Source organism: Amaranthus tricolor, chromosome 15 (assembly GCF_026212465.1).
Source record: "Amaranthus tricolor cultivar Red isolate AtriRed21 chromosome 15, ASM2621246v1, whole genome shotgun sequence".
NCBI lineage: Eukaryota > Viridiplantae > Streptophyta > Magnoliopsida > Caryophyllales > Amaranthaceae > Amaranthus > Amaranthus tricolor.
In genome coordinates this window covers 11,968,879-11,983,239 of record NC_080061.1, presented here as the reverse complement: position 1 = coordinate 11,983,239, position 14,361 = coordinate 11,968,879, and the positions used below count along the sequence as shown (strand labels likewise).

The 14,361-nt window shown below is 32.4% G+C and overlaps 1 protein-coding gene and 1 non-coding gene across 2 annotated transcripts; both read left to right on the top strand.

The window, feature by feature from the left end:
- The first annotated feature begins 3,267 nt into the window (after positions 1-3,267).
- LOC130801968 (U5 spliceosomal RNA) lies at positions 3,268-3,383 on the top strand. Its single transcript, XR_009039690.1, has one exon. It is a non-coding gene; the product is annotated as a U5 spliceosomal RNA (small nuclear RNA).
- Positions 3,384-9,502: 6,119 nt separating this feature from the next.
- Positions 9,503-10,777, top strand: LOC130801021 (uncharacterized). The gene is made up of 3 exons (XM_057664776.1): positions 9,503-10,096; positions 10,254-10,529; positions 10,625-10,777. The coding sequence occupies exons 1-3, from the start codon at positions 9,503-9,505 to the stop codon at positions 10,775-10,777; spliced, it is 1,023 nt and encodes a 340-aa protein (XP_057520759.1).
- Positions 10,778-14,361: the final 3,584 nt, after the last annotated feature.

Sequence of the window (14,361 nt, the reverse complement as noted above, 5' to 3'; positions counted from 1 at the left end):
AAAAATTGTTATAGCAGATCATCCAGTTACCCGAGTTTGTTCTAAGCAAATATTGCATAAAGTTTGAGATTATTCATGGTTAATTAATAGGTAGAACTATTGTGGAAAATTCATGAAAAAGTTAGATTACTCTAGATAATTTTTCCTTTAATTATTAGGATATTTATTAAGAAATAAAAGAAATAATACAAAAAGTTAAAGTGGTGAGATTATATCTATAATATAAATGAGGCAAAATCATTAAATAGACTAAAATGAAAAATAAGGCAAATCATGTGGAAATATGAGTACTCTTTTTTATTGTTCAATTCTTTTTAACCCCTTTGCATATGAGTATGGAGATTAAGTTGGGTATAATGAGTTAAAATGATCAAGTCATTTACAAATAAGAGAAAAAAAATATAATGAATAAAAGTCATGGGGTCCTATCCTAAAATAAAAATGGGACAGAAAAATTGTACATACTAAAATATAAAAAGAGTGAATCTGAGAGGTTGGAGGAAAAGATTAAAGGTCAAAAACCAAAGTTTTTTGTTAAACGACTCACATACCTAACATTGCTAAGCCAATTTTTGTCCATTCGTATTAAATTATTTAAATATTTTCAACTAATAGTAAACATGTTCTAGTGCCAAATTAATTAAGCAGTTAAATTTATAAAGCTTTCCAGCATATTCAAGTTTTTTAAAATAAAATATTTATCAATTCTTTTGATTTTTAAAGTACAGATACAATTGCAACATTTTAAATTACACATATCAACAAAATTCTAATTAACACAATGTTCTAAAACGTAACAAAGTTCCAAATCAAAAAACAAATTCGCATAATAATTTATATAAAATTTTATTAAAAAAAATATATGTAAAAGGGTCTCTAGGTCTGATCTGAATTGATTTTTGGTCTCAAAAGTGTGGATTAAGACCCCAGACTCTAGGATCATGTACACAAATCCGACCCAAATTCTTAGAGTCTAAATATAGGTGGATCCAGATCTTTAAATTAAGTTCGGGTTAGGTCTAAAACTTTAGGGTCAAAAAAAATATTCTTCCCTATTTGAGGGGGAAATATTGAGAAAGATATAAAAGTTAAACTATATATAAAAAAAGATAAATAAAGGTAAATTTAAAAAGGACAATTTAAAAATACAATGATATAAGGAAGATGAAAGATGAAAAAAAAAGGAAGATTATCAACCTTATTTTGAGGGAGATTGAGGTAAACTTGAGGGGTCTTTCTTCAATTTCTTATTCACTGTCATTTTACGACTATTTCTTATTTTTTACATCAATAATTTTTTTTATAATTTTTTATACTATAATAACGTATTTTTAGTTTGACTTTAATTTACCTCATTTACCTTTAATACAAGAATGTTCTTAATGATAAAGTGATAAATTTAAATTTTAATTATATAAATAATACATCACAATTAAAAGAATAGTACGGCATAAACATAAGAACCATCGGATACTCCAAACATCATGTGAATAGGTTATTGGGTGAGCTTTCTGCAGAACACAACTCTTCCAACACTTCAGAATACAGAACTTTCAATCTATCATCTTGATTTATAAATTACCATAAAAGATAAAATAAATACTACTTTTTTCATTCTATAATATTCACTACATATCGTTTTTAGCACTATTTATTATTCAAACTTATTTTATATTTGCAATTAATGTGTGAGAAAAAAATATACTCAAGTGGAATCTTGTTTGAATCGTCTCGTCGCATACTTTTATAATATTAACTTTTTATCGTAAAAAGTCAAATGTAGCAAGTATAGTGGGACGGAAGAAGTCGTAAAGTAAACAAAACAAAAGAAAAGTAAATTAAAATCGTAAAATCCTCCACCTATTAAAATTTTCCACATAAGAATAATTATATTTAATATTACAAATCACCGTTATTTATTTATACTATCTTGAAAGCTAAAGGGAATAATTTAACGTCCATTGTATAATCTCATCTAGAGCTGTTCAAAACAAACCCGACCCGAAAATCCGACCCGGAATCAAAAATTATCCGACCAGAAAAAAATTTAAGTTTTTTAGGTTTACCGAACCGCAATTACCCGAACCGATACTTCACTCGAACCGTTTGATAACCGAAAAGGGCAAAATCGAACTCGAACTGCAACCGAATTTTATAACCGACATATAAACCTTAACCGATGTTACCCGAACTGAACAGTGATCGACCCGAGTCAAATCCAACCCGAATTATGCACGTAACCGAATGTAACCTGACTAAAACCGATTAAGATCGAACTGTTTTTAACCCGAACTGATACAAACCCGATCGATTATTAATCGAACTGTTTTTAACCCGAACTGATACAAACCCGAACCGATTGTAAATCAAACTGTTATAAATCCAAATCAAATTTTCACCTAATTTTAGCAAATTAAGTCCAATTTCAGTTTTCTAATAATACGGAAAAAGAAAGAACACAAGTTCTATACAGAAGAGATTGCATACAGAATATATATATATATATATATATATATATATATATATATATATATATATATATATATATATATATATATATATATATATATATATATATATATATATATATATATATATATATATATATATATATATATATATATATATATATATATATATATATATATATATATATATATATATATATATATATATATATATATATATATATATATATATATATATATATATATATATATATATATATATATATATATATATATATATATATATATATATATATATATATATATATATATATATATACATATATATATAAACTAATTGAAATAAATTGATCTGCCTAATATTAGGGCTGGCAAAAGCTGACCCGACCTGCTAACCTGATCTGAAACCGACTCGAAATTAGCGGGTTTGGGTTTAGATTTTTGACCCAATTAATTAAATAGGTCAACCCGACCTGATCTGTTTATTAAATGGGTTAGGTTCAGGTTGAATATTTAAACCCGAAAAAAACCTGTTTAACCCATTTATTAAATTTAAGACGGATCAACATTTGCCAAATACTTCGTAAAACTAAGATAATACCAATTACCATGTATTGAGGGATTTGTCAGCTGAAGATGACTTTCAATAAGAAAGAAAGTTGTCCCAAATCGGCTAAGGGATTTCTCAGCTGAAGATGACTTTCAATAACAAAGGAAGTTGTCCCACATCGGCTATGAAAGATACTAATAAAAGAAAAATTCTTTAAATCACTTCCACAGATCTCATACTAACTTACGCAGTCACGCCGTGAGCACAAAGCGAACTATTCTTTTGCCTTTTACTAAAGAATACCGTGTGCTCGCTGCATTAAGTGGCATACGTTTATTTTTAGAGGAAGCCTTTAATTAAGGTTAAATGGGTCAAATGACCTGAAATATATGAATTTAATGACCTAAAAAAAAAGTAGGTTAAATTGGTCATTAGCAGGTTGATCCAATCTGCTACAGATCAGGTCGGGGTTTCAATTTTTGACCCATTAATTAAATGGGTCAGGTTCAGGTTAAGGGTTTATTGACCCATTTTTATATGATCCGAACCTGAAAATGACCCAATCCGACCTGTTTGACACCCCTATCTGCTATATCTGATAAAACAATCGGTAATTATTTTTTGTAAGTAAATGAGCATACATCAATTAAAAACCTGACTATTAACTTATTTCGATATTGACCCGATCAATAGTTATCCGTAACCGATAACTACTCGAAAAATAAAGCTCGAACCCGATCTGTACCCGAAAAAACCGAACCAGTTAGTAATCGATGACAACCCGAGACCGATTGACACTCGACACCGAACTGATGCTAACCCAATAGCTTTAATAACCGATCTCTAACCGAACCGTGACTAACCGACTCGACCCGAGTGTGACCCGTTGTAACACACAGCCGATAATAACCAATCCGAAATGCAACCGAACCGAATAACACCCGTCCAAAACCGACCCGATCAACCGAATGAACACCTCTAATCCCATCTATCACTTTTTTTTAAAAAAAAAAAAAAAAATCCTATCTATCAAAAATTTTATGCCTGACGCGTGTTAGACTGTCAAAATTAGCCATCGCAGACATACGACTAATTTCTCCCAAAATTTAAAGCAAAAAGTACCAAGATTCATATCTTTTGAAACATTTTTAAAATCGTATTTAATTTTATTTTACTCGAAAATCTCTAAAATTCCACCTGAATTTTCAAAATAGGTACTCAAATAATTCAAATTATTAAAATCATTTAACTTAAAAAATAATATGCTAAAATGAAAAATTAAATTTTAACTTGTTCACAAAAATGATTATTAAGAAAATAAGTACTCACTCCCTTTTCATATGTTATTCTCAAATAGAATTTACGAATTTTAATTTTAAACTTTGACTATAATTTTTCATCGATCTATATAAAAACCAAATTCATGTGGAATCTTGATAGATTCGGTTTAATACTTCTTCCATTTTGAAATACTTGCTATATAACGATTATTGACACTTGTATGTGTAAAATATTAACCATTAGTAATTCTGGCAGAAAATCATCTGGGAATAATAAATCAGGATTAATCTGGGAGAAAATAACAAGATTAGGTGAAAATCTAGGAGCTTAAGAATAAAGAATCTGGGAAGATTGAAAAGAACGTGAAAATGGAATGTCAAGAATGTTAGTGCATTAAATGTTCACGTAAGGTTATGAGGAAAGTTGTCCACTGTTGAGATTGATATAAAGTAGTGGGGCACGTGTTAAGGAAAGAAGTGAGAAGCGCCGCCTAAAATAGAAGAAAAGCTACTAAGAAGAGGGAGAAGTCAACACGTCAAAAGACAACTACATGAACATGCAAAGGATTTTGGGGATTGATGAAAATCAGAAGAAACATTCTATACATACATTGATAGACTATAAATACTTCTTAAGGGACACATAAATGAGGTAACTAACTAATTTTCTACTGCTGAAAGAAATACAAAAAACTCTAAGTAATTTATTGCAAAAGAGATATTACAACTAAATTTCAAGGACTCATGTTGATTTTCAGAACAACATTAAAAGCATAATCATAAAAATAAGAGAGTTATTACAATTGTTCTCATTAATCTTCAAAAGAACATTTTTCAGATACAAAGAATATCATTTATAATCTTCTTTTTATAAAGACCTCACGTCAAAATAAAGTTCTAAGTAATAATCCACCTTGTAGCTGTTGTGCTCCTGGAAGGACCTATTAGGCAAACCTTGTTGATCAAATACTAACATGGGCGTTGGAGTGGGTCCCCGGAAAAACATTCCGGGCCATGCTTACCCGTTGTTGCTTCTTACAGAAACAGGTGTCTTCAAGAGTGGTCTTATTGCATAACTTGCCAAGATAGCAAAGACAGACTTTCACACCACCAGCATTAATACTTGATTAATCTAAATCAGGAGATTAAACTTGTAATTAATTGTTCCACAAAAAGGAAACAAAAACAATTCACTAGTGGAAAAAACCTCATTTGCTGCGGTTTTTTGGCCATAATATGCTGCGGTTTTAGCCCCAAGCATTAGTGATAGTAGCAGATGGCCTATTATAAATGCTGCGGTTGAAAACTGCAGCAGAAAAGTCAACCATATGCTGCGGGCCTCCCTAAAACCGCAGCATATAATGCAAGACTATATGCTGCGGGCTTCCCTAAAACCGTAGCATATAGTTTTGCACTATATGCTGCCGTTTTATGGAGGCCCGCAGCATATATATTATTATTTTTTTTTGCTTTTTTCGTTTAATACTAATAATTAATCCAATAATGTACGATGTAAATAATGATTAATCCAATAATCCAATGATAATCACTAATTATCACCAATAATCTCTTTGTAAACACTCGATCGTATATATAATAATATGTACATATACAAATTAAAGTCCTAAATCTAAACTAATTACATTATTTACCAAGAACAAAAATTAGCAAGATACGCGACAATCTTGTCTTTCAATTGGCGCATTTCTCCATCTCTCAAATGGCGTGTTTCCCTTGGAGTGTCATATAAAACCTATAATATAATATTAAATTAAATGATACATAAACATTACATTTTACCAATAGGAAATATATAATATTATAATTTAAGAACGTAACAAATACTTACGGTGTCAATGTTTTTGACTCCAACCTCCTTCACGGATTGTAAGATATCGTCCATGTATTTGAGAGTGTAATAGCCGCAATCAACGGTATTATCAGCTTGTCGAAAGCACTAAGAGAAAATAGATGTTAGTGCCAAATAAGCTTAAAAACCCATAAAATCGCAACTTAGCACGTAATTTCTAGCATATGACTATGATTTTCAATTCTAATCACTTCAACACAATAATATATACCAAATAGTGTTGTGTGCCAAATTTCGTGGAAAACAAACCAAGTTTGAGCTACTTTATGCGCGAAAGTGCTAGAAAAGTTTAAAAACCCATAAAATGCTTGCTTCTCTGCTTTAGACAATGTGTAGCAAGCTGGAGGCAGATAAACTTTGTCATTACTCATCTTCTTCTTACCGTCCTTTCCCTTGTTATTTCCATCAACTTCATCAGCTCTATTTCTTTTCTTACTCACCTTAACATGTGCCCAGTTCCCTTAGCCTGTTCATAAACCTCATAACCGGTCAATGGTCGACGAGCTACACGGTCCTCAACTTCTCCGTTGAACATCTTCTTCTTCTTACGATATTGGTGATCTCGTGGGAGGAACTTTTGATGGTGTATGAATACGTGTTTGCACTTAGGAATCCACGTGGATTCCATGTCATCGATATATATTGGGCATGCTTTCTTCCCTTTGTTCTTATACCCCGATAAGTTGCCATATGCCGGAAAATCATTAACGGTGCGTAAAAGCATTACACGCAAGGTGAACTCCTCATTAGCATATGCATCAAACACGAAAATGCCTTCATCCCACATCTTTCTCAAATTCTCAACGAGAGGTGCAAGATATACATCTATGTCATTGCTAGGTTGTTTAGGACCCCAGATAAGAAGCGAAAGCATAATGTACTTACGCTTCATACACAACCAAGGTGGCAAATTATAGATCACTAATAGTACGGGCAAAGTACTATGTTGAGGACTAAGATTGCCGAATGGGTTCATTCCATCTGTACACAGTCCGAGCCTTAAATTACGAACCTCATCCTCAACAACACTTTTCTCTTTGTAAACTCCCTCCTTACCGTGCCAAACCCAAACATGATATTGAGGCGTAAAGCCACGTCGAAGTACGTGCTCCCTAAGGATATCAACACTATCTATCCTTGATAAATTGCCACAAGTGACACATGGGCAATAAAAACCAACTACCCCCGTCCTAACTTGATGTTAAACCACAATACTACAAAATTCTAATATGCCATCAATAAATTCTAGCGATTTAATGCTTCCATACATCCAAGAACGATCTTTTGTCATCTTAATTAGTGTGATTAATTAATTCAAAACAAAATTAATACACAACTTTTAACATATATACTATCCCATGAAACAAAATTAATGAAACTTGGCATGAAACAAAATTAATTAACCAAAATTAACCCTATTTAACCCTATATAACCTTTATATTATTTAAAGTATTCAAATTATGTATATTTTAATCACAAAACATACATAACAAAAAAACCAATTTTCTTTAACCAAATACACATAAATCAAAATAATTAAGTAACTAATAATATACAACTACATACATAAGTAAATTATTCACATTCAAATATACAACTACATACATTAGTAAATTATTCACATTCAATCTACCCTAAAAATCCTAATTAATTAAAATTATTCACATTCAAATATACAAGTACATACACAAGTAAATTATTCACATTCAAATATACAATACATACCTTGGTAAATAGATATGAATATGTTGTTTTTAAATTTGATTATGCAACCAACAATGAAAAACAAAATCAAAATTAGTATAAAATAAACTAATTCCCCAAAACATAATGAAATTTGAAGAACTAAAATTTAAGCTTGAAAAAATAATACCTTGACGAAGAACAAGAATAAGCCCTTATTTCGTGGGTTTTTGAAGGAAGCAACAATGGTGGGTTTTTGAAGAAAGGAACGAAAATGGTGGGTTTATTTTGAAATGTTCATGGGTTTTTCATATGGGTTTACAGAACTTGAACAAGAAGAAGGAACTTGAAGAAGAACAACGAACTTGAAAAATAAGACAGTAGTAGTGTGTGCGTGGGTTGAACAAGAAGACAGTATGCGAAATTGAAGACGACAATGGCACTTGAAGAAGACAATGGAACTTGTAGAAGAACACAGTACGTAGCAGCGTGAAGAAGAAGATGTTTTATGAAACCGTAGTTGCCGTTTTCGAGTGGTTTATGAAAATTCTTCGTGTGGGTTTAAGGGTATAACGTTAAAAGGCGGGATTTTTTAATGCTTATTTGCTGCGGGCTAAGAAGAACCGCATCATATACAGTGAATCTTCAATTAATTGCTGTGGGAAATGGAAAAACCGCAGCATATACCAACTTATTTGCTGCGGGCATTAGTGAAACCGCAGCATTTGATATATTTTATTTTTTTTTTTGCTATTTAATGCTGCGTCTAAATAAAACCGCAGCTAATGATACGTAGCAGATACGTTTTTTTCCACTAGTGATTTGGCGCTAGAAGAAGGGCTAGTTTTTCTTTCTTAGCCAAAGAGTTACCTTAAGAATTTTCATCAAAGAAGATGCCTAGCCATTCTCAAAATCAGAGTCAAAAAACAAATCAATCTGGGGGAAGTAGACATCCAAGAAGCGGATCACAAAGAAGAAGGTCTACAAAAAGTGACTACATGGTTCAAAGAAGGGTTGATGAAAGACGTTCCTTGAGACAATCACAAAGTTCACAAAGGGATCAACAAAAATGTGTCAAAATCCAGGCACAAGAGGTAACACCTGAGTTGCAGCAAGGAATTGGGGCCATCTAACCCTAGTTCACACTGACAGGCAACGCATTAGTTCAGCTAGCAACTGCGCATGCTAATGCCATTAAGACAGGAAGAGAGGAGGTTACTCCGTCATAGGGACAATAGATTTTCTTAAGAAAAAGGCAGAAAGAGGGAAATGAATCATATATTCCCTTTTCTAGTAAAAAAGAAACGGTGAGAGAATCAACTCAACAAGGTTCTCAGAAAAATTAAAGGATTCATATGGAAGATGGTGGAGAGTCTATGCTAGGAAAGAAATATGCCTAGTACAAAACTCAATCTAATCCAGGTACTTCGTCCCAGCAACAACAAGGAAATCAAGAAAGATAGAAAAAGCATAGAGGAGATTTGTGATGAGCAGGCTAGGGAAAAAGCCTAGCCAGTCTGGAGTGTGGAAAAAGATTGGTGTTGCACAACCATCCTTAAAAATTTCAAGGAGTAGGGGGAGTCTGTATGGATAGAAGAGAGCATGTAGCCAGAAGTACATTTGTTGAAAGGGAAATCACCATGCATTTCAATGTTACCACCAATAGTTCTAGAAAACCAGAAGATAAGATTTTCTGGAACGACTCCTTTTGTCCCAGAAATTGCAGTGATGCCAGCAAAGAGGGTAAAGTTCCCTGCTTATTTGACTTATAAAGGTGAGACTTGTCCAAATGCACATCTCTCAACATTCAATAATGAGATGGACATGGATAGTCACACTGATGCCAATTGGTGCAAAAATTTCATCGTGACCTTAACGGGGACGACACAAAAATGGGTCCAGAGTATACCAGATGGTTCAATCGTGAGCTTTGATAAGCTGACTAAAAAATTCAAATGTTATTTCTCATCAAGGACTGCCAGAACAAAGCAATCTATAGAGATGATGAGCATAAGGCAGGGGAAAGATGAATCGTTGAGGAATTATGTTTCAAGGTTTGACAAGGAAAGTCTTCAGGTACTAAATCCTGAAGAGAATATTTTAACTTTTGCTTCCAGGCAGGGTTTGAATTCGAAAAAACCTGAAAGTAAAGCGTTAAAATTTAGCAATCAATGGACGTATTTGAAGACAATGAAGGAAGTCGGGGAGTATGCACAGTTCCATGTGGACGTTGAAGATTTCAAAGCAATAACAGGGGGAATGCACTAGGAGCAAAAAGGAAAAAGCTTAGAAAAGGGTGAGAAAGCCAACACACAGAAGTGATAGGGGGAAGAAACTGGTCAGAACTGAAGATCTAAACGTGCCAAGACTCCATAATTATACTAACTATACACCTCTGAAGAAGTCAAGGGCAAAAATTTTCAATCTGCACAAGGATGATACCAAATGGCAGCGTCCAATCAAGAGAAAGCTGGCAGGAAAGAATCCAAACACATACTGCAAATTTCATGAATGTCCAGGGCATTGGACTGAATATTTTAAATCTTTAATGAACAATATTGAAGATCTTATCCTAAGAGGTTCCTTCCAGCAGTACAAGAAAAGAGGAGAGTCAACAAAAGGACAAGTTGTGGGCGGATCTACGAGGAGAGAGGAAGCCAGAAACAAGGAAGAGCCAGTCTAAAAGAAAAAGAAGGATATATTAGTAATCTTCCATAAATCTGGGGGAATAATGGATTCTGAAGCTCACTTGAGAGTTGCCATTGCTCCCAGATTAGAGTTGATAGAGGTGATAGACCAATAAGAGCCACAAGCTATGCCAAACATGACAATTTACGAGAGAGCATTGCAGAGGGGTGTCATATCCTCATGACATTTACCAAAGAAAAAGACCCTCTGATAATGGTTGTTGACATTGCTGATTAGTCTGTGCATAGAGTTTTGCTAGATAGTAGGGCTGAGGTAAATGTTATTTATAAATCTTTTTGGGACGATATGGATTTGGAAGATAAAACCTTGAAAAGATCTTCCACACCCATTGTGGGATTTTCAGGAGAAATAGTACAGGCAGAAGGGAAAGTAACTATGTTAGTAACAATAACAGACAAGCTAGGGGTAACAATCACAATGCCCCAGGAATTTTATGTAATAGATGCTCCAACCAAATACAACTCTATTCTGGGAAGGAAGTTTACAGTAGCAATAAATAACATCCCATCTACCCATCATTAGACCTTACTCTTTGTAGGTCAAGATGGGAGAGTGAGGAGGACCAAAGGAAATCAAAAAAATGGCTAGATCTTGTAATATGATAAATAAAGCAAATACAGGGTCACAAAAACAGAAAGAAAAAGAAAAAGAGACAAAAAATAGTAGAAAAAAAAGGCCAAACAAAAAAATTGGCATCTTCATCTGAGTCTAGGACTCAAAAAACAGTAGAAATAGATCCCCCACCTTCTGAAGATGAAAATGTGAAAAACAGTACACCATAGATGGAGATCGATCATCAGGAGATAGAAGAGGTACCCCTGATTGAAGGAACATAGAAAACAATAATAAATAGAAGAGATTTGGATCCCCAAATTCGTCTTCATTTAATTCAAGTTTTGAGGCAAAATGCTGATCTTTTTGCATACTCAGCAGCAGATATGCCAGAAATAGACCCAAAAATTGTCACACATAAACTCAATGTGTATGAAAGGGTCAAGCCAGTAAAGCAAAAGAAGAGGAACTTTGGTCTAAAAAAGACAAAATCAATGAAGAAGTTCAGAAATTGTTTGATGTTGGGTTCATTGAGGAATGTCTCTACCCCCAGTGGCTGGCAAACGTAATTCTGGTGAAAAAACCTCAGCCAAGGAAGTGAAGAATGTGCATAGATTTTACCAATTTAAACAAATGTTGTCCTAAAGATTTTTATCCTTAACCTAGGATAGATCAGCTAGTTGATTCGACTGCTGTTATGCTTTATTGTCATGTATGGGCATTTTCTAGTTATCATCAAATCTTTATGGACCCTACTGATAAAGAAAAGACAGCATTCAAATCTTCATAGACCCTGTTGATAAACAAAAGACAACATTTATATGCTCAATATAGGTGTTTTGCTACGTTATGATGTCATTTGGTCTGATGAATGCTAGTGCAACCTATTAAAGGTTGATGGATAAAATCTTCAAAAATCAGAGAGGTAGTAATTTAGAAGTTTATGTAGATGATTCAATTGTAAAAAGTAGAACAATAAAAGAGATGATAGTCAATTTACAAAATACATTCGATAATATGAGAAAATACAAAATCAAACTTAATCCCAGAAAGTGTGTTTTTGGGATTAGGTACGGGAAATTTTTTGAGGCATTTAGTTAGTCAGAGGGGAATTGATGCAAACCTAGAGAAAGTATAAGCAATAATTGATCTAGCAGAGCCAAAAAGCAGACATGAGGTGATGAGACTAATTGGAAGAATGGCGGCCCTATCCAGATTTATTTCAAAATCAGCGGAGAGAACAATGTCTTTTTTCAAAGTTTTAATGGGAAACAAAAATTTTGAATGGGGGTGATAAGTGCAAATTTTAATAACCGCAAGTGCACGATTGACGTGTAGTCGCGGGTCGAACACAAGGAGGCGAGTTAATCAATTTGTTTGTTTTATGCCTACTAGACACAAATCAAGAAATAATGTGGTTGAGAAACTAATACTATGATGCAAAAACTAAAGCTAAAACAATGATTAATATGAAGATGAATATGATATGACAAGCTCTAGGGTGTCGGGCATCACCTAACTCTAACATGGGAGTCGATCACTCTTATGATTGTATAAAATTGAGTCATTTGCATAACTAAACACTAGTGGAAAAGTCCTCATTTGCTACGCTTTTTTGGCCATAATATGCTGCAGTTTAGACCCCAAGCATTAGTGATAATAGCAGATGCCCAATTTGAAATGCGCGGTTTAAAACCAGAACACAAAAAAGCCTATATGCTGCGGGCCTCCCAAAACCGCAGCATATAGTGTAAGACTATATGCTGCGGGCCTCCTAAAATCATAGCATATAGTGTAAGACTATATGCTGCGGTTTAAGGACGCCCGCAGCATATAGCATATAGATATTTTTTTTTCCTTTTTTTTTGTTTAATACTAATAAATAATCCAATGATTAATGTACAATGTAATAATCCAATGATAATAACCAATTATCACCAATAATCACGAACTAATATATATATATATATATATATATATATATATATATATATATATATATATATATATATATATATATATATATATATATATATATATATATATATATATATATAGATATATATATATATATATATATATATATACATATATATATATATATAGATATATATATATACATATATATATATATATATATATATATATATATATATATATATATATATATATATATATATATATATATATATATATATATATATATATATATATATATATATATATATATATATATATATATATATATATATATATATATACTCTCGATCGTATATATAATAATATACATATACAAAAGTCCAAAGTCTAAACTTATTACATTATTTAAAAGGAACAAAAATAAGCAAGATACGTGGCAATCTTGTCTTTCAATTCGCGCATTTCGTGCAAAACAAAAAGAGTATGAGCTACTTTATGCCCGAAAGTGCCAAAATGGCTTAAAAACCCATAAAATTACAACTTAGCAAGTAATTTCTAGCATATGTCTAGTATTTTCAATTCTTACCACTTCAACACAATAATATATACCAAATAGTGTTGTGTGCCAAGTTTCGTGCAAAACAAACCAAGTTTGAGATACTTTATGCGTGAAAGTACCAAAAAAGCTTAAAAAACCCTTAAAATCACAACTTATCACGTAATTTAATGCACATGACTACGATTTTCAATTGTAACCATTTCAACACAATAATATTAATCAAATAGTATTGTGTGCCATGTTTCGTGCAAAACAAACCAAGTTTGAGATATTTTATGCGCCAAAGTACAATAAAAGCTTAAAAACCCATAAAATCGCAACTTAGCTAGTAATTTCTAGCATTGACTATATTTTTCAATTCTAACCTCTTCAACACAATAATATATACCAAATAGTGCTGTGTGCTAAATTCCGTGCAACAAAAACCAAGTTTGAGATACTTTATGCGCGAAAGTACTAAAAAAGCTTTAAAAACCCTTAAAATTGCAACTTAGCACGTAATTTCAAGCATATGACTATGATTATCAATTCTAACCACTTAAAAAATTTAATATTAACAAAATAGTGTTGTGTGCCAAGTTTCGTGCAAAACAAACCAAGTTTGAGATACTTTAAGCGCAAAAGTACAAAAAAAGCATAAAAACACTTAAAATCGCAACTTAGCACGTAATTTCTAGCATATGACTGTGATTTTAAATTCTAACCACTTCAGCACAGTAATATTAACCAAATAGTGTTTTGTGCCAAGTTTCGTGCAAAACAAACCAAG